This window comes from Orbicella faveolata, unplaced genomic scaffold (assembly GCF_042242905.1).
Source record: "Orbicella faveolata isolate gen_17 unplaced genomic scaffold, um_ofav_v1 contig_4, whole genome shotgun sequence".
Lineage (NCBI taxonomy): Eukaryota > Metazoa > Cnidaria > Anthozoa > Scleractinia > Merulinidae > Orbicella > Orbicella faveolata.
The window spans coordinates 5,699,214-5,722,024 of record NW_028301569.1 but is presented as its reverse complement, the minus strand read 5'-3'; the positions used below and the strand labels follow the sequence as shown (position 1 = coordinate 5,722,024).

Sequence of the window (22,811 nt, the reverse complement as noted above, 5' to 3'; positions counted from 1 at the left end):
ATACGAAAAGAATGTACCCAGTTTTTTAATCACAATAATAATCTGGTTATTTGACAAACAAAAGAAGACACGTTTTTACTGACATCCGCAAAGCTGCTTTCATCACTCCAGATAAACTTGATATGGTAGAAAATCAAACCTTCCTACAGGAAATAAAACTATTGACACAGAAGTTTGACAAGGAAAAAGTTGACCGAGTTTACTAACGGCTTAGCCGTTGCTATAAGAACCGTTTGTGAATTCTAATACCTTTGTCATTGTTTGTGACATACAAAACAGTCACTGCACTTCAAATCAAAATTACAACTACAGTAGTTTTTGATAATCTTTGATGCTTTCGTGAGGAAATACCCTATTTGGCCGTAAAAAACATCATTTACAGGTTAATAACAGCTATACAGGGAAAGTGATGCGGACTTTTAAAATCAGTATGTTAAGTTAAATACTGCAATGTTAAATCTGTGATCAGTTCGCGGCGATGGGATACATGTATTAAGCTGTTACATGTTCACTCTTCACGGTTTCTTGGAAACGAAGTACCCCTCTGATATTATGCAATAACAAGTTTATACAACGCGGCGCGATCCACTTTGTTATTAGAGGCGAAATAACTTTTTATTTTATGAAATACCATTGAATACGACCAAAAAATGTCAGCCTTTATCCGCTTCACCAGGCTGAATTCACTTTATTCAAAATTCGCCTTTTTACCCCGTAAAATTTCAATTCGGATTCAGTCTTTGGTCGCAACGAAAAACAAACAGTTTCTCACGAAAGTGTTGCCATTAGCTTTAATTTGAAAACTTTAATTCGTCAACTGAATTAAAAATGAAAATTAAAATCACTTTGGGCTGATGCTTGTTTCAGGTTGAAAAAGGTCAAAACGTGGCTGCTACGGAAAAAAAAATCTGTTTTTTGACAAACAAGTGTTATTCACCACTAGCTAACTACAAATTTTGAACAAAGAAACGTTTCCTTATGTTTCCAATCATAGGATCTGGCGCAAAAAGGCAGTTACTTTTACAAATCCAAGTAGCTCTTTTTCTCATATTAGAACATGGCTCCCTCAAATATTTGCATTAAAAAGTAAACGAAATTTCGGTAAAAGTGCAACCACCTTTCACAGAAAAGAGCCTAAATGATACAAAACAATCAATCGTCGTTTATTACATCGCAATTAATTTTCACTGTGCGTCCATTGTTTAAGACGGAAATCCCAAACGGAAGAACATTTTAAAAGCAAGCGTTTTTGCGTTAATACGACTCTGCGCTTCAGATTGCGACGAAAAAAATCGTATTTTCAGCTTCCACTACACTTGTCGCAGGTAAGCGTAAATTTATCATGCCAATCTTTGTCAATTACGTCCCTTGCTACTTAAGAGAGAGAAGTTAGTTTTATGGATGTGTTGCCAATTTTACGGTTATTTTAAAGACAATCTATCCTAGAAAAGGTTTAATTTGTTTCTTCCTTGTTCAAAGTTTGATTTAAAGGTATCCTTTTTTCGCGTGTCAAATTATAAGGTTGCCTTGTTATCGTTAATGTTTCAGTGGTTGAAGGTAAAGTTAAATCTTGCTCAGAAAATTTCAAATACCACGTTGAACGACGGATAAAAAGCGATTGTGAACTCGTTGTAATTTGTTTTTAAGAAGTCCCACTTTAAATAAAACGGCACGATCTCTCTTATTTTCGGTGCCCACTTTGGTGATCTCGTTGTATTTTATTTGTTGTGCCATGCTTTTGTCGTCACGTGAACAGAAATCGTTATATTTTAAAAGATTTTATTACAGGAGATTCAAAGAGAGATTCAGAGATTTATGACGCCTTGATCAAGCTTTTATCTTGTATTTTTATCCTCTTTAGATCTTGACTATTGAAAATATTTCAGCATTCCAATTTTAGCATTTTCGCACAATCTTCAGATTTTGTATATTATATAGTGGCTGGTTTAGTGGTTTGTGGCAAATGTATGAATGAATTCAAGAATTGCTGACTAACTGACTGACTGACTGACTGACTGAATAAATGACTGACTAACTGACTGACTGAATAGATATATGGATGCATGGATGGACGGATGAATAAATGAATGAATCGTGAAGAATGGCTCACTGTCTAACTGACTGACTGACTGACTGACTGAATGAATGAATTAAAGAATGAATGAACGAACGAACGAACGAACGAACGAACGAATGAATGAATGAATGAATGAATGAGTGAATGAATGATCATATTAACTTTGGCGTGGCTTTCTTCGTGTGCTACGCGCTTACAGTTAACTTCTATGGTTGGCTTTCCCGATTACATTATTTAAGCCACTTCATATTTATCGAAAAACAAAGATTCTTTCTGTCTTTTGAAATTGTCACACTTATGGCTTTTCACAGGTCTATTTCAAGAGCGTTCTGGAAATACAAAATGAACCTAAAGATATTTTTAATCGTGTCGTCTGTACTTCTCGGAGTATACACAGTGTCTGCTAGACCAAGTCAACGAGCAGTGGAACTATTAAATCGCCTAAAGCTACTTTCTGACGAGGTAAAGCTAAAAACACTGTTATGAAGCAAGGGCGTAACGTAATGCGCGTACTTTATTTAAGAAATAGAAAACAATTGTTCCGTGTTTCTATCAAGTTTTTTAAAATAACTCATACTGCGCACGCGCTCTCATTGGTCAATAGGTGTGTTTAGTTGAGAGTATGTAAACACGGTTGTGACGTTTTACATCAACACGCATTCTTGAGAAATATTTTATGACTGCAATAGAGTACATTTTTGGTGTTTACACGGCCTCATCTAGACACTAGAGGGATTGGGAGAATTTTCGAAAGTTATGCAAACCCAACAGGCGCGTGAGCAGACAGGCGAGTGTTTCCACAGCTTTTTCGAGTTCTTCCAAACTTCTTCGAGTGTTCTATTAAGGTGGCTCCCTGGAGTATTTACGAACACCCTCCCTATAGGGAGCGAGTTAGAAAAGGAAACTTAGTTAATTTCTCTTAAAGTTTTCCCTGTAGAGATTTACTAGTATTGGTACTGTTAAAATAAGGCTTATTGTTTGGTTGTCAAGTTTTGGATTAAGGCTGTTACCATGGCAACATCTCATCTAATGACAGGCAGATATATTCCTCATTTTGGCCTAAACTCCTTAATATTTATACTTTCTTTCGGTGAAATGTTTTCACACTTTGCCACATCATGAAAATGATCTATCGATATTGCCTGACATTTTGAATTCGTAAAAAGTCAAGGTTGTTCAGACGGTTTTACCAATATTCTGTAATTTGTCATTCTTCTAAGTATATTAGATTAGCTCTGACAGATTTTAACAAAAGTAGGATATTTTATGGGAATTGTATACGGTTACAACTGAGCAAAATTTAACAAAAAAAATCACCGAAGGAAACGCGAGAAAATTCACTGTCAGTTATGCTTTTTGTGCTCATGTTGACGTCATAAAAATCGAAAAACACTTACATTTTCCTTTGAGCGCGCGCAGATTACTTGAGCTTTCGTCCTATGCGCGCATACAATCGTAAAACAATAGGGAGCCGCCTTAAACAATTAGATTATGAGCTCAAGATTTCTATCGCGTGATAGTTGACGAGGACGCAGCCCCAGTCAATTACCACGCGATAGAAATCGAGAGCGAATACATATGAATGTAATTGTTTTAGTATAAATCTACTAGTCGTTCAAAACTTTATCTAAATTCTACTCGTATAACGCCAAGAAGCGGCCCTCATTTTGTTAACAAGCGCACACTCCCACGCTACTCACTATCTATCACAGAATAGACAGTGCGTAGCGTAGCCAATCAGAGAACAGTATTCGTGATGGAACGCTATTAGATTACTACTAAAAATCGATAGAAACAGGTGGAAGATCCAAATACAAATTAAGTGGTGTCGAAGGTGCAGTTAAGAGGACCAAGTTCCCTGGGCCTCGCTGCTCAATACAAGTGGCTTGGCCACGAAAAAAACAAACAAACAAACAAACCCCTGGCACCCAGGGTAACCTTCTTATAAAATGTCTTTAATGAGGTATTAGAATTTAGGGTTCATGACCATTTTCCGAGTGTATCAGGGAAAACTGCTCACACCCAAAAGTGATTTCTCTTCGCGGCTGTGATCAAACACTGAATGATCAATTTGTATCTTTTTTTGTCTCCTTCGCAGCTGATCCAACCAGAGTTCAGTGACTCCATGAAACACGCCGAAGCAAGAAATACGAAAAGAGAGTCACAAACAAGATGTTACGCTGGGCACGTATGTCCGGGCTAGAATGAATTCACAGCTAATAAAGAATAATAAAATGCTACTCTCAGTTTTGTACTCCATTTTCCTGTGACAACCCTGATGTAACTTGATTTAACTGTTTACTAATTTATTGAGTTAATTTTTAAATTGGAGTTAAATATATACCCTGGTACGTTTTTATGCCTCCTCGAATTTAAAATAAATAACTAAATTACAAAATTTAAGGAGGAAACCACTCCAGCCGTAACTGGTTTATTTTTCATGTGGGTCCTCTATCCTGTTCGAATTGGAAACTGGAAATGATGTTTTTTCTTTGTGTGGAGGGAGGAAAACCAGAGAACCCGGAGAAAAACCCTCGGAGCAACAACAAGCTCAAACCACATTTGTCACCGGGCCGTAATCGAACCCAGGCCACATTGGTGAGAGGTACGCGGTCTCACCACTGCTGTATACCTTAATTACATTAAAATAACAGTGCTTTATACACAGTCAAATGTTTCGATTGAGCGCCGGTTTTGTATTATTAGGGCGTGTGGCGCTTATTTGGGGCCTTTGCTTTTTCATATTTTTGCTGTTTTTTGCTGTGTTTATTTCATGGAGGCGCCTCATTGAGTGCGGCGCTTTTTCGAGTAAACACGATGCGTAATTATGTAAATTTGAAAGCAATAGTCTATCCGCCTCTAGTTCAATGACTGTGAGAGACCAAACCCAGAGTAATCCCATCAAGCAGAACTGATAGAAATAAAACCTAGCACGGGAAATTTGCAACCGGTGCCAAGCGAGGGAAAATGTGTAGCCAACGCCAAGCGCGAAAACATGCAACCAGCGCCAAACGCGGGAAAATGTCCCGCCAGCACCAAGCGCGGGAAAACATGTAACCAGTGCCAGACGCGAGAGAACATGCACCTAGCGCCAAGCGCGGGAAAACATGTAACCAGTGCCAACCGTGCCAAGCGCGGGAAGACATTTACCAATGTCAAGCGCGGGAAAACATGCACCAGTGCCAAGCGCGGGAAAATGTGCAGCCAGCGGAAGGCGCGGGAAAGGAAAGTCACAGACTGTATCGTTGTTGTTCCTGATTGGTTAAGAAAATCCGCGTGCTTTTTCTGATTAAATAGAGCAAGTTGCAAATAATATTCTTTCACTAATTCCAGAGTTCTCCAAATGGAATAAAGAAGAAAGCCGACCTGCAATCTCTTTCGAAAGTCAACTTCAATACCTCAGTGCTTTAATAGCTTTTGACGGTTTACTACGACTGAAATATATTTGTTAGATAAACATTCCGGTTTACTACGACTGAAATATATTTGTTAGATGAACATTCCTGGCTGCTGGTAAAGTTATTGACCTGCTGCAAATTGCAACAAACTATTTCTCTGTATATGTTTCTCCTGTACTAGTTAAATGATCAAGCATGCATTTATATTACTGATGAGCAAACCCTTTCCTTCAAGTTGAGAAAATCTCGAGGTGATTGATGCCTATATAAATTCGCCACTCCCGTAACTTCGTGGAAGAATGGGCACTAACGCAACTTTCTACCTTTATAAGTCTAGGAAAGTTAACATAACCTGACATAGTTAATGATTAATCGTGATTTTAAGGTAAATCTCAACTATAGAAGCTGGTTACCTCTGCGAGGTCTGGGGACAGATTGTCACATCAAATCACAGTTTCCATACAGAGTGTGCTAGGCTGAAAAAGTGTCTAGCTCAGCGCTGAGAGAGAATTTACGCAAGCGTTACAAAAAATTATCCGGAGAATAACTGCAAGGGGAAGGAAAAGTGACAAGGAGTTAGGGTTGTTCAAGAGCAGCCCTATGTTGAAAAAATAATGAAGCACAGCATTTACTAGATCTGTTTCTGTCACGACTCGCATATATAGTTTCTACAGAATGCGCTCTTACAGTAAAATCTTCGGGCTTTTAACATGGAAAAGTTCTTAGCAACGTTTTGAGCTTTAGCCGCGGCTTTCCTCGCCCATAATTGTTCTATTCTGTTCTGTTACTGGTTCGCTACATCTATTGATATATTTTTAATCTTGAAATAAATCAACTCGCGTTTGCTTTAGTATAGTCTGTTATTATCATCATCAAATGTATTCATTTATTGGGCCTTGTTACTAATAAGGAGTATTAGTTTATTATATGCTCCCTATCTAATCTTGGCTGCGCTCGTGTGCAAAGTAAAATCAAGACTCCATGTTTTTTTTTACGGGAGCTATTGTTAAAGCCGGTTACTCAGTTAGCCCTCTGCGTTGACTACAAAGAGCCTCATGACCCGTGAAACGATGACACCTGAGGACTGCCCTTTAGCAATCAAGGTAACGGAATTCGTCTTGTGCACGTTCTCTGGTCGCGTGGCTTTAGCACGAACGAACACCAAGGTGCAACGGTCTTTCGCAACATGTTTGGGTCGCTGTGAACTGGCACTTGGGTGCACGATGAAATTCAAACTGTCCTTCTTTACGACGATCTCAAACAGTTCACTGTCACCGAAGTTGCAGATTTGAAAATGAAGGTACGTGGTCACATTCAAGGGAAGAGTGAAATCATTGCTGGCGTGTTTAGCTCTGAGAACTGCAGTGGTTGGTTTTATCTCACGATGGGACAGCCTCTCAAATATATGCCCCTTTTCAGTGGTTCCAGTGAGTTTGAGTCTGAAGGGAGTGGTGGGTGGGATGAAACTTGTTTCGTAATGTGTGCTACCATGTGACTGTATTTTTAATTCCCGGATCACAGCACCCGATTTGGTCACGATCCGTAGGCGAAGAGAATCAGTGTTGACTTTTCCTTCCTCAGCCAGCAATTTTAACACCATCTTGTTTAATTTTCCTGGCAGAAAGAAAAGGAGTGTTAAACCACCTATTGAGAGCAATATATACTGGATTTAAAAAAACGCAAGGCCGCACCGGAAACAAAAAATTAAAGGGGATCGGCATCCTAGACTCCAGTCGGAAGAAACAACTAGGTTCTTCCCTAGATAAGATGCTTCGCCAGCAACCGGACGACCCCAGCATTTATAAATACCCATTTACACTCCAACATGGAGAGATTATTTTAGATTAAAGGGTTTTGCTCAAGAATTCACTGCAGGGGATCTGGTGTGGGTTCAAACCCGGACCACCCCGATGCGGAGTCCAGCACGCTCAAGAATAGAATTCTAGACCCCTATAAGCTGAAGGAGTGAAGCTGGACTACTCGGACCCCCATGACTGTAAATAAACTGCGATAAAAAACGATGGCCGCGTGATTTCTTTTTGCGTCACGCATGACGGGCTAAGCGAATTACAGGAGGCAGGAGGGAAGAGGGGTAGGGGGTATTGACTGATAACCGATAACTAAGATTCCACTTTCTCCACCCAGACCCTATCAGAAGCCCAAAGAAAGGCGCCTGATCTGAGGTGTTTACAGTTTCCATTGACAACCCATTCTGCTGGCTGAAACAGTTGCATGCTTTGAAACAGTAATAGGTCTCGTGTATATCAAGAACATTTGGCAAATTGGGATAGTAATGTACGATGTCTCAGAGTGAGGCCCGAGCTAAAAACATTGGGAATCAAAGAAGTTTGTTTAATTAACAGGGTTAAACCAACGTTGTTACGAAAAAATATACGTAGTACAAACCAGTAATTGGATTTGCAAAAGACGCAACAGCTTTCCTGCGACCACGCCCGAGCGGAATCATGAAATAGTGTTTGAAGTCGATGTTGGTGTTGCTGCTTGACTTAACAAAATACTCATGCCCCCCTGTAGTGTCGTCTGATATCTCCAGAGTCCAGTTACCCAGCGCAGGTTTTGTGATCTGGTAGACAGAGACCTGGGTAAGAACGATTTTCTCAGCCGTAACTGTGGCACCTGTTGGATCCTTCAAAATTATTCCATGCCCTACAGTGAAATTAATGAAATTAATAAATTAATAAAAGATTAAGAAAAGTATTAATTTTTTGAATGCTTAGAATCTCTCCGTGGAAGATAACTTAGAAGAAACGTAAGGCTGAAAACCTAAAATTGGTTTGCCATATTGAAAGTGAGCTAAAGTGAAGTGCTGCCCCATGTAAAAAGATGATTGGGGGGAGGGGGGGAGGGGGTGAGACGTGAAGATATCACATGGATACGAGCGCAATAATCATGAAGTTACTGTACCTCTACCCCCTGGGGGTCTAAAGTTGACAGTTAATAGAATAAACTTATTAAACATCATTCCCGCCAACTTTGACGTATGCTTTATCTATTTCCAGTATTTGCTTACAGGTATTTCTTTATTTACCATAGGTTTTCCGTAGAATTTTGCATGAAGTATTCGTTGTTGCGTTCTTGGGAGATCTGTAACTTAGTAAACAGGCATTAGATCGCCTTAAGTAGGTTGGAACCCCTGGACGTTAAAAATTCGTCACGAACGAATGGCGTGTTTTCGTCGCTGTTTTAGGAGAAAAAGTACTTCAAAATAATCAATCTCTTCGAACGCTTCCCTTTGCATCAACGAATGTGCTCAACAAACGGTTAAAGCTCGAGGTCGCAGATTCAAGTCTATCACCATAAATTCACCAATCGCAGACTTTCTACGCAGTGGGGCCTGAGAACTGCTAACAAACAGATAACCTGAAGCCGAGATATCAGGACAGAAATAGGAGGCTGCCTTATGCGGGCAGCAATAAATATTACAACGATGTTATAAGACCATGTATTTCAGTTACCTGCGAGATTTAGTGAAAACCGCTAGCTGGTTCCCAGGATAACTGTAACTATAATTAATCGAATTAGCTTGAAAGATTGCTAACTACTTGAAGAAAGCGGTATGTAATGTTGCTATTTTAGGTATTAGTATAAATCATGTATAAGTAAGGACTGTTAGTAGTGGAAGTTGTTGCATTGTTTCATGGCGTATTACCATATCCTTGTAATGTAAGAATAGCATGGTAAACAGTGTAAGTAGTAGAGTCAAGAGAATATGTCTTGGTAGAGTAAAATAGTGTATTGCATGGCATTTTATTGTATTGTACTTCAAGTAGAGTTAGTATTGTGTCGTATTATTAGTAGAGAGAGTACGTTGTAAGTAATTTTGTATTTCGCAATTAAAAAACAACAACAACGACAACAAAAACAAAAAAAAAAATAAAGCAAAATAACAACAAAACAAAAAGCTGGCTTTAGCTCCAGAAAACAACACAAACCATTTGTATCGCGTCGAGTCGTTTTAACAGAAATCGTCATTGTCTCAATGGAATCATCGATGGGAAACCTGTACTGACTTGGTCTCCCCGAGCTTCTTTTCTTCCTGGCCCGTAGGCTCGATCCCATGCTAATGAAGGCAGTCCCTTCCAAGGCCTTCACCGTGCTATTCTTAAGCTTTTCGATTTCTGCTGCGTCTTTCAACAACAGAGCTTGACCCGAGGTGAAATCTGAGAGTTCGCGAAAAGCTGGATGGAGTTCATCACCATGGCAGCTTCCTGTTGAAATATAAATATTGTTATTTTTAACATTACTTAGTGGTTTTTTTAGGGTTATTCGCTAATTAAGAGTGGCGAGGAGGTGACGGGAAGATGGAAGGGATGTACAAAGGAAGTAACGTAAAATCGGCCATTTTGTTGTCGTTGTTGTTGTTGTTCAGCTTGCTCTTCCTTTGGAGTATGCCTTACTATGAAGGGGAGGCCTGTGTATTCTTCCCGCGGGAGGGAAGAGGGCTTCCATGTGAAAAAGGTCAGTGGGTGATGCTTGTCGTCTCACTTAAGGCCGTAAATGAATCATGGATCGCGATCTCACTTAGGATGTTTAGTAGCAAACTCGACTATTTTTAGCAATCAAGACATCTTTTAGGTTTGCACTCGAAAAACGAATAGAAAACGCTGTCATATCCGTTTTAAATTGGTATCTTTTAGGGATCAAAATAAGCTAGAGCAACGAACAGATCGGCCTCGTTTAGGGATTTAAGTCAAATTTTCCGACGATAATCCTCGACGTTTCCACATGCGAGTCCCCACACGGGGCAAGTTTTTGACTTCAAAAGTTATGTGGGTGGGGCTTTGCAGAATCTTTGCACAGCTGGTAGGTTCAGCCTTTCGAAACTGCTTTCTGGGAAAAAGAAAAAAAACTTAAACAAAACATAAACCTGCCAGTACCACAGGATAGAATTGGCTGTAGGATGAGCAGAAAACAACACTGCTACAGAAACAGAAATATGGATGCACATTACACTATTGGATACATGAGATAACTAACACATATCTCCCGACAACGTCGATTTCTTTGATGTCTTGCCCAAGGTCAGCAGGTGCTCTCGACTACGATCTTCACACACAAAAACAGTGTAGACGCTTTTTTCCTTTAAATCTGGAATCCAGTCTTTCATCTTTCAATTAACAATTAGTTCAGCTCGAGATTTCTTCCTCTTGAAAACATAATAGTCGCTCAAACCTTTGAGTAAATCCTCTACACAGACGCTTCGAAAACGCAAAGAAATGGCCGCCATTACGCTAACAACCGCACACTGCTGGGCTTTTTAGTGTCTATAAAGGAATAGATATCGAGTAGCGTGGCCAATAAGGGAACGGTATTCGCGATAGAACGGCGGTGGCTTTATACTTATTTGCAGCACATTGTTCCTTAAATCCCTTGGGTAGTACAAAAATTCTTTAGAACCCCAATTCTCTGTCTTGCTTGATTGCCTTGGAACACTCAACATCTTTGGAACTTCGTAAATAATTTTAACGTACCTGTTGAAAGAAAGTTGATTGTGATTTCGCCATCTTCTGCTAACATTTTCACTTCTTCTATGTTTTCAGGTGTAGCATCTTTAGGACCAGCGTCAGTGAAGACGTACATGGGCGAGCCAAGGAGGGGTTCCTGTCCAAGGGCATTTAATATTCCCTGAAAAGTATATTCTGGGCAGTCCCCTCCGTTGTGAGCATTTAGAGCGTCGATCGCCTGCACAAATTCCATTGATTGGTTATCCTGTTTCGTTACCATTTCACCCGCGTCTTTTGAGAGAGAAATAACGAGTACAGAAATGAGAAAAAGGGAAAAGCAAGGTGATAATGCTGGGTGAGTTAGATTCCCGAACATGAATGTTTTAAGTTAGTCCGGAACCCTTTCCATATTTTTTAAGCGAGTTGCAAAATTGTTGTATAATATCTTGATCATTATCGAGTAATGGATTATGGGGATCCCTTCGTTTAATTTTAATTTTTTGAGTCAGAAGAAATAAGGGTGTTTTATGCGTTATTGCGGTGTTCAGATTGGACCCCCAATGTCCCCGTCCTAAGGAAATTATGGACTCAAAACAGCAGCACCAGCACTAGCGGCCATTTGACTTTATATACCCCCTGTATTTTTTGTAACTGTAGTTTAAGTTTAATTGTAATTGTTGTAATTTACACGTGTATTACAAACGCGCGTGTAACACACGTGACACACTCAGTCGCGCACGGTACGAGAGCGACGACACACGCGTATGATGTCACTCCAGACTAGTTGGTATGGTGGCAAAATAGACCTTGTCAGTGGGATGCTTGCTTTCTCATTCCAGACCATTTGATATTCTCCGGCTAGAAAATTGTTCTTTGGTCCATCAAAAATCATTCATTCATTCACATACACGCCACTATTTGAAAATTTTGAAAGCAAAAATTCTCAAGAGTTTAATGACATAGCCCTAAATGGGGCTACAAACTGCCCAAGCTAAAAAAGGTCTATTACCCTAAAACACGTATTCTGAAGACTACGATAGCAAACTCCTTGTTACACACCTGACATTGGGTCATTGAAAGGTGATAATATATACTCTACTGGTGCCTCACGCGGATAATTTGCCACAGCAATTGCGATCTTTTTGACGGCTTGAATTTCATCGCTCATGCTTCCTGTATCATCAACAACGAAAATTAGAGAGACATCTCCTTTGACCGCCATAAAGCTATCAAATGTGTCGTTCCCAAGGGTTTGACGAAGTTCTTGAAGAAACGTTGTACCTGCGTTTTCGGGAGACCTTTTTCTACGCCTCGAAGACTCTGTGCTGAGCAAATGCAAAACTTTTCCAAGGACATCCCTGGCGTATTTGTAGCTTTTACTTTTTATCGCGTTTGCCAAGAGGCGAGACAATTTGGTCTTTGTCTGCTCGTTGTCTCGCAGCCGGCTATCAATCGCTCCTGCGTTTGCTACGGCTTTTTCGATCTCGTTGATAACTTCGAGGAATTTGTTGGAAGGTCGGTAAACATTGACGCTTTGCGGTTGTCTCTTGGGGCCTCCAAACGACCGGCCGAGAGCAAGTTCGATGGGTGATTTCGTGGTCGCAGGCTTTGCAACAACTCGAGAGAATCCGAACAGAGCATCGCGAGTAAACTTGAGTGAGCTAAAGAGGTTCCCATTACAAACATTGGTCGACATAGCCAGGCAAAGGAAACCAACTTTGAAAAAGAGTGCCAAATATATAGTCGCCATTTCAACAACAGATCCCAATTGGCAGACGAGATTCCAGAAGACACAAAACCTAAAACCTACCCTTCAGCTTCAGAGAAATTCATACGTTTGTCTACTCCTAGCAGGATTTCACTTTTTAGACAAATTGGCAAAATTTCAAATGTTTTCTTTAACCTTTTAACCCAAACCTGAAGAGTTAAATACAGATTGGGGCTAAGGAATTATTCCTCAGCTCAGTGATTTTTACAATGGAGACCTTTAGATCCATGTTCACCACAAACGTCTGACTGCGGTTTGAGGTACGTTAAACGTTTGCGTTCACTCCGTTCGGACGTTAGTCGATTTAGAGTGGAGTAAATTGGAGCGAATAGGAATCATCTTGTCAGTGCATTGGAAATGATCAAAATTACGCCAAAAAATAGAAAAAAATAGTATGCTGTTGTTTTCTAAGCATGAGCAGCTTTCTAAGGCAATATAGCATCGCAAAACACACTTTCAACTCATTAAGCCGCCGCCATATTGGATTTCCACTTAAGATCAGTAACTCTCTACAAACAATAATAAAAGGCTAGGTAATTGTTTATTTGCCTAAAACTTTGAACCAATTTGTAGAAAAAGGGTTTCTTTATTCCATTTCAGTATTTGCACGTGGTATAAAATAAAATTCAAGGCAATAAAGCTTGAGGTAAATGACTTACGTGAAAACCTACCTCTTGGCTTTTAAAACGCTAGTCAAAAACCTCAAAGGTCCTCAAACGTGACGTCTGGCTCTGATCACGTGAGCGCTAGCTGTTTGCCATTTGTGGTACACATGGATCTCAAAGTCTCTAATGTCGGTTTCAGCTAGCGAGCCATGTGAGCAAGCTTGTTTCTTATCCCAATGAAAATGCCAACTCTAAGCCAACTAAGCAAATAGTGCTATCAAAACTAAACATGGTGCTATTCAGTTTAGGCTAAACGGAGAGTTCAGCCAAGCTAAACAGCAAGTGAGAAATTCAAACCATCAAGCAAGTCGACATGCGAGCCAGTTGAAACCTCACAATGGGGTTTCAACTTCCGTAAGCTCGTTGCTTCCAATAATGCTTTAGGACTATCAACTCTTCCGAATTTGACTAGGAGTTCTAAGAATGCGGAAAACAAGAACAAAACAAAAACAGCCAAACAACCAAAACGAAAAACGAAACACGAACAACTCTGTCGAACTTCCAGTAAGGACACATGTTCCCTTGAAAGTTCTAAAAGTCACCATTGTTCAATTTGTTGTTGTTGTTGCTTTGTTTTGGCCAAAGTTCCCCTCAATAAGTATCCCAATGATTTAAACCGTGGCTACATGTATTGTTGAGGTGGCAAACCTAAGTTTTGCGTTTTATGGTAAGCCTTGCGACAGCCTGGATTCTGGGAAGCGAGTTAGCAAACAGAGGCTGGAGACGAATTCATCCTAATTTCGTTAAAGTATAGCAAAAAACAGAGAGAGGAAGACTAGAAGGTACTAAAAGAAATAAGATTGGGGGATGTAGTGCTTGTACAGTTTTCGGTTGGGATGTTGCTTTTCTATAGCGGAAATAAAACATACTTTTTCTTCCGATTTAAACGCCCATCTCGCGCTGGACAAAGACAACCAGTTTACTCTCTAGCACTGGACAAAGACAACCATTTTACTCTCCCTTAACTTGAGAGGACAAACCTCTCTTTACGTTTATTCAATACAAATTGAAGTTTATATAGCACAAATATCGCTTTATAAAATGTAATTAAAACGTAAAATTGTTCCTCCTATATTGAAATAAAATATATCTAGATGAAAATAAAACATATAGATTGAAATAAAACTTACAGTTTAAAATGCACGACGAAAAGAGCAGGTTTTCATCTTATCTAAAGTTTTAATTTGCACCTGGGACAACAAAAAGCCGCACTGCTTGAGAAACGACAAATTTCGACGTTCGACCCTTAGCAATTATCAAAACAGTATTTGTCTTTTCCACGTCTTGAGAGCGGGTAGCTCTTGCTCGAATGGACAGAGTCGTGCAGCGCCCCTTCATAACACGCCTGGGTCTGACATTGGGGGATATGACATAGCCCATTTTGTCTTTGACGACCGTCACGTCAAAATACTCACTGGCGCCAAAATTACACAGTTGAAAATGAACAAACGTGACAGCCCCCAGAGGGAGGGTGTAATCATTGCTAGCGTACTTCCCCCTAAGCACGGCTGTGGTTGGTTTGATGGTTTGGCGCGAGATTCTCTCGAACGAATTCCCGCCACGTGTGGTTCCTCTGATCTTAAGCTTGAACGGCTGGCTTGAACGTGGTGTGATGCTCGCGGTGAAATGGACATCGTTGAGTCTCTGCAGGGTGACGTCACTAATCCGGGCTCCCTCAGTGGTTATGAGCTCCAGACGAACAGAGCTTGTGTCGATTTTCTCAGATCCAGCGACAGTTAGAACCATTTTGTTTAATTTTCCTGTGAGAAAAATTAACGAACGCAAGGTTAAAAAGGTCGACACTACTACATACACGCTACGTTAACTATTCTAATAAGTCTTGTAAGTACTCATCTAAACAACAACAGCAGCAACAATATGGAATGGCTGTTATTGCAGTTGAGTCTGCGGTCAAATATTGTTTTGTTAAAAAGGGCGTAGAAGTGAGGGGAAAGGATCAATACAAAGCAGAAATGACCCTATGGCCTCGTCTGTATATCAAACCGCTGAAAACTGCGATAACAGCTATTGTAAATTTGATTTTACTCTTCGTTTTATACTTCTACCCTTCAAAGCCTAAAAATTTACCTCTACTGGAGCCAATGAATTGGCGAGTAGTTTTGCTTTTCCAGGTCTTTCGACAAGATATATTTCATTGATATATCGTATATATTTTACGTAGATGTTCTAAAACAATGCATTCTTTCCTACGACCGCTATGATGTTTTCATGTTTTAAGTCTTCAACCTACCTATTACAGGATTGGAAATAGGCACTTCAGTTGATACTCCTCTGCGTCCTCGCAGTGAAATGATAAAATAATGCTCGAAGTCAACGTTCGTCTCGCTCGTCGACTTGACATAGAATTCGTGTCCGCCATTGCCACCCGAAACGACCAGAGTCCAGGCTCCCTTTTTAGGGTTGTCGATCTGATAGACAGAGATCTGGGACAGACTGAGTTTTCCAGACGTTATTATGATGTCATCAGGGTCCATTAAGGTGATTCCTTGACCTGCAAAGAAGACAGGAAGATATTACATCTTTTAGCTTTATGTATCGGACACAATGCTGTCCTAATATTTGGCTAATCGCCTTTGGCTAATAAAATAAATTGTAAGCAATGCAATAGGACCATAATCTTTTTTTATCAGGTAACACTAGTTACTTCCATTTTATGGCAAGTTAAAGTCTTACACGGAATGAAACTTGGTTTTTGGTTTGTTACATGTAGTATTCTTTGCAGGCTCCAACCTTAGAAGAATAACGGCTTTAATCATGCTTTAATAGGAGATGCCAACTAAAATTTTGATTCCTCTCTACCTCCCTCTCCGTATCAGAATAATTAATATAAGGTTAAAAGTCGTGGGTGCTAAAACGATATTAAGTAATCCCCATACGGCTGTCTTGATGGTGTTGTACGCTTGTTATGGGATAGCACTTAATATGACGAGACTGTCAATCAAAATGTGGATTCTCTTTCTCATTTCAGAGAGGTTGGTATTTGTTGAGCTGGTAAGGTTCGAGCCGAAATGAACACCCTTATACCCGGATTACAAAAACGTTGCGTTGAGAGAAACAATTCACAATTCTACATGGAGACCCGATCTTCATCTAATAGGACACACAACTTACGAATAGAAAAGCACGTTAAATGGACTGCGTAAATACCGTTCCCGGGGGCGGGAGGACCCCCAGAAAAAAAAAAAAAATGGGTGGGGTGCCGCTTCCCAAAAGCCTTACCCTATTTAAGACCAAAATCTACGATTTTCCCTACCCTATTTTAGGACTTGATCAAGAATTCGGTCCCTTTTTAAAGACCTGACCCTTAAATCAATACCCAGAGCGATGTTAAAGGCATTGCGAAGGGCTGTTGCTGATGGTCGTATAGATAATGATGAAAAAGTAGCTTTCTTATATAAAACATACCCACTATTTGACTAGAGTGTAAAAACATACCTTATTTGAGACCAAAATGGCCAAAAAACAATACCCCATTTCTTACCAAAAGGGCTAAAAAAAAAAAAAAAAAAAAAAAAATACCCTTTGGGGTCGCACATACCTATATAGCCCATATAGGGAATTAGTGCCCGGGGGGGAGGGGATACCAACCTCTGGTATCTAGCTTTGTGGTGCTGACCGTAACTAACATTTTTTCAATGGACTCGTCAACTGGAATGTTATATCGACTGTCTGCAGCTACACCCACACTTCGTTTCTTTCTGCCTGACATGTTTGAACCCATGCTAATCACATTGGTGCCCTCCAGCACCCCTCCCGTCAATCCATCAAGCGTCTCCAGTTCCCAGTGATCTTTCAACAAGATCGCTTGCCCGGACGTCAACTCTGCAAGCTCCTTGAATGCTGGGTGAAGATTTCTTGGATCACCGCCGGAGTATCCTTGAGACCTGCAAAAACCTAAAATAAAAGGTGACGGGGAAAGCAATAAAGTCAAGTGAAACTGATTTCATCCATCTCCATTATCCACAAGGAATGTACATCGTAACGTCACCCTCATCATTGGCATTATTTAGATCGGATTAAACTAGATTGGGTTGAGTTGAGCGTCGCTTCACAATCGAATTACATTTTTTTTATATAAGAATATTGTTTTCACGGCCCAGCCTGAATGTTCTTACTTATTTTTCTGTTGATTTTAGGCTTAGAATATTCTTGTAAATATTCTTAGATTATAGCGTGTGAGATTTCTGTTTTATTGTTTTTGATATGTACACATAACTTCGTCCAGAAATGTCACTGGCATCGAACAGATGGCTTGTGCTGTTTTAGTTGGTTGTTTTGACGAGTTCTGCTGTTTAGAGAAAGGTAGAATTTTATACCGTTAAGTTAAAAAAGAAGTATAACTGTATTGTATTTACTCATTGTAACACTCAAAATTACAGTCTTTAAAAAAATCACAGCTCGGGTTTATTCTTAAAATAGTCTTAAAATTTGCAAATATCAGCATCGATATTCTTACAAGATATACAAAAAGTGTGTAACGAGATGTAACGCTTAAAGGCGCTAAGTCAAGTTATTTTGAGTTATTTTGTTCACGTACAAAATTACCTATAAATTGAAAGAAACCTGAAAAATAAAAGTTTACTAAGACAGAAAAACACCAAAGAGATAAAAAATAAAACATTAAAGGACAAGGAAGATAAAAGATGGGGAAGATTAAATCGGATTACACACGACGAACTTGAAAAATTTTAGGCTAAACTTTTCAAGATGCGCAGACTGTGAAGTAGTTCCTTTAAAGGAGAAAATTTTTAGTTTCATTTGTAACATCGTTTCTCCCAAGGTGAGTTTGCTTTTAATTTTAGGGTGCCCAGGCAATAGCGCTTTTTGCAGTTAGCTTTTTAAATTTATATTACAATGTAATCTAACGTGGATGCGAGGACAGAGATTAGGAAATTGCCCGAAATTGCTTCATAAACACGTTGTATTATATTATAATGCAATTAAGAAAAGTTAACCATCAAAAAGGGCTATTCACTGAAAGAAATCTCGAGTGCATTCTTGTCCAAGAGCGTAACACAAACACCTCGACCAACGCCTTACATAACAATGGAACGTTTCTTTTTTTCACTTCCTGAAAATACTACAATAATTTTATGTACGATTTTAGTGACCAACCTTGTTGCTATACTCCTTACCTGTGGTGAAGAAGTTAATCGTCACGCCAAATTCTTCTGCACTTGCCAAATATTTCACTTCCTCGATGAATTCATCTGAAGCATCTTTTGGGCCTGCATCCGTGAACACATACATAGGGGACCCCCACTGTGGTTCCTGATAGAGTGCTTCTAGCATGCCTGTAAATGCTAACTCCGGACAGTCCCCTCCCCCGTGAGGTGTAAGGTCGTTTATGGCTTCCACAAACTCTCCAGCGTCTATTTCGTCCTTGAAAACTACTGGCGATTCATCTGTGTTTACATTGTAAAAGCAGCTTAGTTAGGGCCGGGTCACAGTAGAGCGAATTCAAATATTTTCCAGTTTTTGGCGAGGAAAAAATTGGCAAAAAGTTCCAAATTTTGGCAGTGGTAGCATCAAACCATCCTGTTTTAACCAAAACATCAGCTGTTTGACGTATACGTTAGTCATGAGTTCTTCACAAGAGTACACAAGAGGCAACTAATTATCTAGGGCGCAAATTATGCAAGAATGGTTAATTCACCTTCTTTTCTTTTCTGTTTGAGGGGTTGCCGCTTATGGCTTCCATAATTGCGATCGAAGGAGACTTGTCTCTCTGAGGTCATTTGTTCACTTCTCGATACTACTGCCCGTAACCAGACCGAGGATATGAGTCAAAAACATTTAAATCGTTTTCCTCGTTTCCCTTGATGAAAATTGTTTGCTTTGCGAAAATTTGGAAGCCTCCAAGGCAGCACTTCGGCTTCTTTGAAGATTGGCGAAATTTTGGCAATCCACAAAAATTTGGCAAGTTTTTGAAACTGGGGGTCGCACTTATTTTTCGCTACTTGTTGACAGATTAAATGATTACTTATACAAACAAAATTGGCTCTAGTGCGACACGGCCCTTAATCTTCCGAAGATGTCAGACCGTCAGTTGTCTTGTTTATAGCTTGCGAGTAGGCTCTTGTGTTTGGGTTATGATGCTCTTCATGAAGGATTTCGTCGCTTTCTTAAAACTCCAAACAAGAGAGGCCACTCCGGCGCAGGAAATGATAAAATGCAAGAGATGACATAGTCTTCTATTAAAGGATTGAAGGAAGCTAAGAAAATATTGCAAAACACTGATTGGCGGCCAATTTTGCATTCCTTTGAGTAAAATGTTCCTAAAAAACAAATGTCTCAAGAAGTCGTCTGGCTTTACACCTTTTTCACTTAATGCTTTTCACCTAATGTTTTTCACCTTATGTTAAACACAGTGCAAGATTGCGAAATATGATAAAAAAAAAAAAAAAAAAAAAAAACGCTTTAATTCCTCCCCCAGTACATCTTTCTACTAATCGGATTACGTTCTCTGATAATTTAGGTCACTTGAGGAAATGAATAGAACTTTCTGGATTCACGTACCTGGGTAAGGATCATTAAAAGGTGACAAAATGTACTCCACAGGAGCTTGCCGTGGATAATTGATGATATCAATCGCGATGTTCTTCGTCGCCTGAATTTCATTTCCCATGCTTCCGGTGTCATCAATCACAAACATGAGCGAAACGTCGCCTTGAACAGCCATGAAGCTATCGAACGTCGAGCTGCCAACTTGTTGACGAAGGCCCTGGAGAAATTTACCACCTTCATTTTGCGAGCTTCGCTTTCTTCGCCCCGGAGGCGAAGTCTTGGTGCTCAAAAGATACATGATCTGTCCCAAAACCTCCCGTGCGTATTTATAGCTCTTACTTCTGATGGCTGTTACCAAAAGTCTTTTCAGTTTAGCCAAAGTAGCTTCGCTGTAACGCACGCCCGACGCTCGTGCGTTCGCCACTGCTCGTTCGATGCCATTGATGGCTTCTAGAAACTTGTTAGATGGAGATGTGCGCGGTCTGTAGGTCTTGCGTTTCTTCTGGTATCTGATGACCGTCTCCGTCATTGGCCTCAGTGTCGCTTTTGGTCCTGGATGTGGACGTATGGAATGTTTAGTTCCTTTTGGTACATGTACCCCTGCCTTCTCCATCCCGTGACTTTTGATCTCTACTCGCTTGAGAACCATGAGTTTAACTTTTGTCTTCGAGGCAGTAGGCTCGGGAAATGTTAACGTTTTCGTCTCCTTCTCTGGCGTAAGAATTTCCACGGTTCGTTCAGAGCCACGAGAAAAGCCCATGAGGGTGTCGCGAGTAAACTGCAGCGACGAGAAAAGCTGGTTGCCGGTTGATGTCTCTAGAGACATCAACAAAAACAAAGAAATTGAAGCTTGGAGTAACATAACTGTCTTCTCCATGACGTTGTAATCGAAGCGTGCGCCTCTAATGCAGTTGTCTTCCTTTTAAGCAACGTAGAAGACAGGAAGTTGTCTAGGATTTCATTGCTATTGGTCGCTAAAACGGAAGCGTAAAGTCGACTCAGCACGTTTTAATGATAGTTTGCGACAGCATCCGGTTTGTTCAGCTTTTATTTCACACGCCCTTTGGACCGCCGGCGTGTTGAATCGATAAAATCGATAATCGATAAAAATCAATTGAAATTGATAAATTGTTTCGGAAATTTACAAAGGGATACTCTGTGAGTGTTGATTTTTACTGTTACTCTTATCGATTTCACCGGAAGTTATCAACTTTATCAGCGCAAAATGTCTCCAGTTATTGTAAGGCAGTGAAACATCAGAAAATGCCGAGTTTTTTTAAGGTTGGGTTCCTTTAGGATTATCCGTATCAGTGATCCGACATCACTAGGATCATAGCATGTCATACTGCCTCTGAAGAAGCAGTTTTTTAGTTGTGGATACGCGAATCGTATAAACGACTATCAAAATTTAAGGAATCAGTAAAAAGCGGTCTTGTTTTAAAAAGATTATTAGTCACATGATTAGTTATATATGTATTCACATTATTTTAGATTGAAGTTCATTGTGTCATTTACCCAGTGGTAAATTAGACTAATGGTAAATTAGTCTTTCGTTAAATGTCACCTTTCTAAGCCTTAGTTTATGTTCTTTCATAGTTTATATAATATGTATATAATGTTATTATGTGTTATTAGTTATTACATCTGTAGAATTGTGTGCTTCTCTTATATTAATATTTTATACTCATATTTAAATTTAATTATTTCAGACTTCCCTAATAGCATAGTAATAGCGTTTCTTTTCTTTCTTTTCTTTTCTTTTCTCTTCTCTTCCTTTCTTTTTATGAGTGCATTTGTGTTATCTTGCTGACATGTAATTTATTTTCATTTAACGCTGATGTCAACTGGCTGCCTGACTCTGCTAGCCCTATGGTTATTTCAGGCAGCCAGTACTCTAACGTTATTATCTATATTTTCTGTAATTAGTTATAAAGCAAGAGAGAGTACAAATAAAGATTGTTATTTCATAAACACTCTTGTTCTTTGGCCATTTCAATTTAACAAGAAATAAAATGCAAACAGCGGCAACAAACATAACACATGAACTACGCATGGTTTGGAACAACAATCTAAAATTTTCTTGACGTTTCGCATGCTACAGCACGCATCTTCAGAAGTGGCGGTTACAAAAAAACGAAAGATTTAAAAGTTAAAAATACAAAGCGAGGCACTGGTAACTAACTAAACAATAACGAAAACAAAAGGTGATAGCTAATAAAGTGACAGCTTTTCACTGCTAGCATTGTCATTAAGTGTTGGTTTTAAGTCTCGTATAAACAATTTTTCTTTTATTTTACAATGTAAATCACATTGTCCACTACCTAAGACCTCGAAATGGTCCCATTTGATGTTATGGCCGGTTGAGATTGCGTGATCAGCAACAGCAGAAGCGCGACCCACTTGCGTAAGGGCTTTAAAATGCTCGACCTTTCTGTCATGCAGTCGTCGTTTTGTTTTGCCGATATAGAAAGCGTCACAATCCCAGCAGCTGGCTTTGTATACGACTTTAGATTTTTGCGAGCGATTTAAACGATACAAATATACAAGCTGTGGGGCTTAAGTAAACAAAAAAGATACTTTGCTAAGTTTTAGTTATAAGTGCCTATGGAGGAGACAATAGGTCTAAAAGGAGGAACAGTTGATCTTCAATCTTTGACTTAATGTAATTTAGGTAAACCATATAACCTAGCTGGTTGAGAACCGGTGAGATAAATATCCCGGTAACGTACCAGACCATTTTTCTTTAGCTTACGAAAATACCGTTGTAACTGACTTTCCCTACGTAATCATGTTAAATCAGATTGCCATTTCTTAAATTTAGAGTTAGGTCATTCAACAAATCACTAACAGTGGCGGATATAGGGAAGGGGCCCGGGGGACCTGGCCCACCTCCCTTTAATTTGGGTAAAA

General features: G+C 39.6%; 2 protein-coding genes and 1 long non-coding RNA gene across 3 annotated transcripts; 1 reads left to right on the top strand and 2 right to left on the bottom strand.

Annotated features, from left to right (window-relative positions):
• Window positions 1–1,183: 1,183 nt before the first annotated feature.
• Window positions 1,184–4,317, top strand: LOC110041205 (uncharacterized). The gene is made up of 3 exons (XR_002295734.2): window positions 1,184–1,325; window positions 2,389–2,539; window positions 4,176–4,317. It is a non-coding gene; the product is annotated as an uncharacterized LOC110041205 (long non-coding RNA).
• A 1,150-nt stretch (window positions 4,318–5,467) lies between these two features.
• LOC110041183 (von Willebrand factor A domain-containing protein 7-like) lies at window positions 5,468–12,838 on the bottom strand. The gene is made up of 5 exons (XM_089276538.1): window positions 12,000–12,838; window positions 10,968–11,231; window positions 9,429–9,704; window positions 7,882–8,142; window positions 5,468–7,089 (listed from the first exon to the last, which is right to left on the bottom strand). The coding sequence occupies exons 1-5, from the start codon at window positions 12,688–12,690 to the stop codon at window positions 6,500–6,502; spliced, it is 2,082 nt and encodes a 693-aa protein (XP_089132664.1). The 5' UTR covers window positions 12,691–12,838; the 3' UTR covers window positions 5,468–6,499.
• A 1,484-nt stretch (window positions 12,839–14,322) lies between these two features.
• On the bottom strand, window positions 14,323–20,886 carry LOC110041184 (von Willebrand factor A domain-containing protein 7-like). The gene is made up of 5 exons (XM_089276537.1): window positions 19,914–20,886; window positions 18,530–18,799; window positions 16,983–17,288; window positions 15,625–15,885; window positions 14,323–15,133 (listed from the first exon to the last, which is right to left on the bottom strand). The coding sequence occupies exons 1-5, from the start codon at window positions 20,776–20,778 to the stop codon at window positions 14,553–14,555; spliced, it is 2,283 nt and encodes a 760-aa protein (XP_089132663.1). The 5' UTR covers window positions 20,779–20,886; the 3' UTR covers window positions 14,323–14,552.
• Window positions 20,887–22,811: the final 1,925 nt, after the last annotated feature.

Coding starts and splice junctions, on each gene's coding strand:
- LOC110041184 (XM_089276537.1), bottom strand. CDS start 20,778: ATGGAGAAGACAGTTATGTTACTCCAAGCTTCAATTTCTTTGTTTTTG. Junction 17,289..18,529: donor GATTAACTTCTTCACCACAG/GTAAGGAGTATA, acceptor CTTTTATTTTAG/GTTTTTGCAGGTCTCAAGGA. Junction 15,134..15,624: donor TATTTCCAATCCTGTAATAG/GTAGGTTGAAGA, acceptor TTTTTCTCACAG/GAAAATTAAACAAAATGGTT.
- LOC110041183 (XM_089276538.1), bottom strand. CDS start 12,690: ATGGCGACTATATATTTGGCACTCTTTTTCAAAGTTGGTTTCCTTTGC. Junction 9,705..10,967: donor AATCAACTTTCTTTCAACAG/GTACGTTAAAAT, acceptor ATATTTCAACAG/GAAGCTGCCATGGTGATGAA. Junction 7,090..7,881: donor TTTTGCAAATCCAATTACTG/GTTTGTACTACG, acceptor TCTTTCTGCCAG/GAAAATTAAACAAGATGGTG.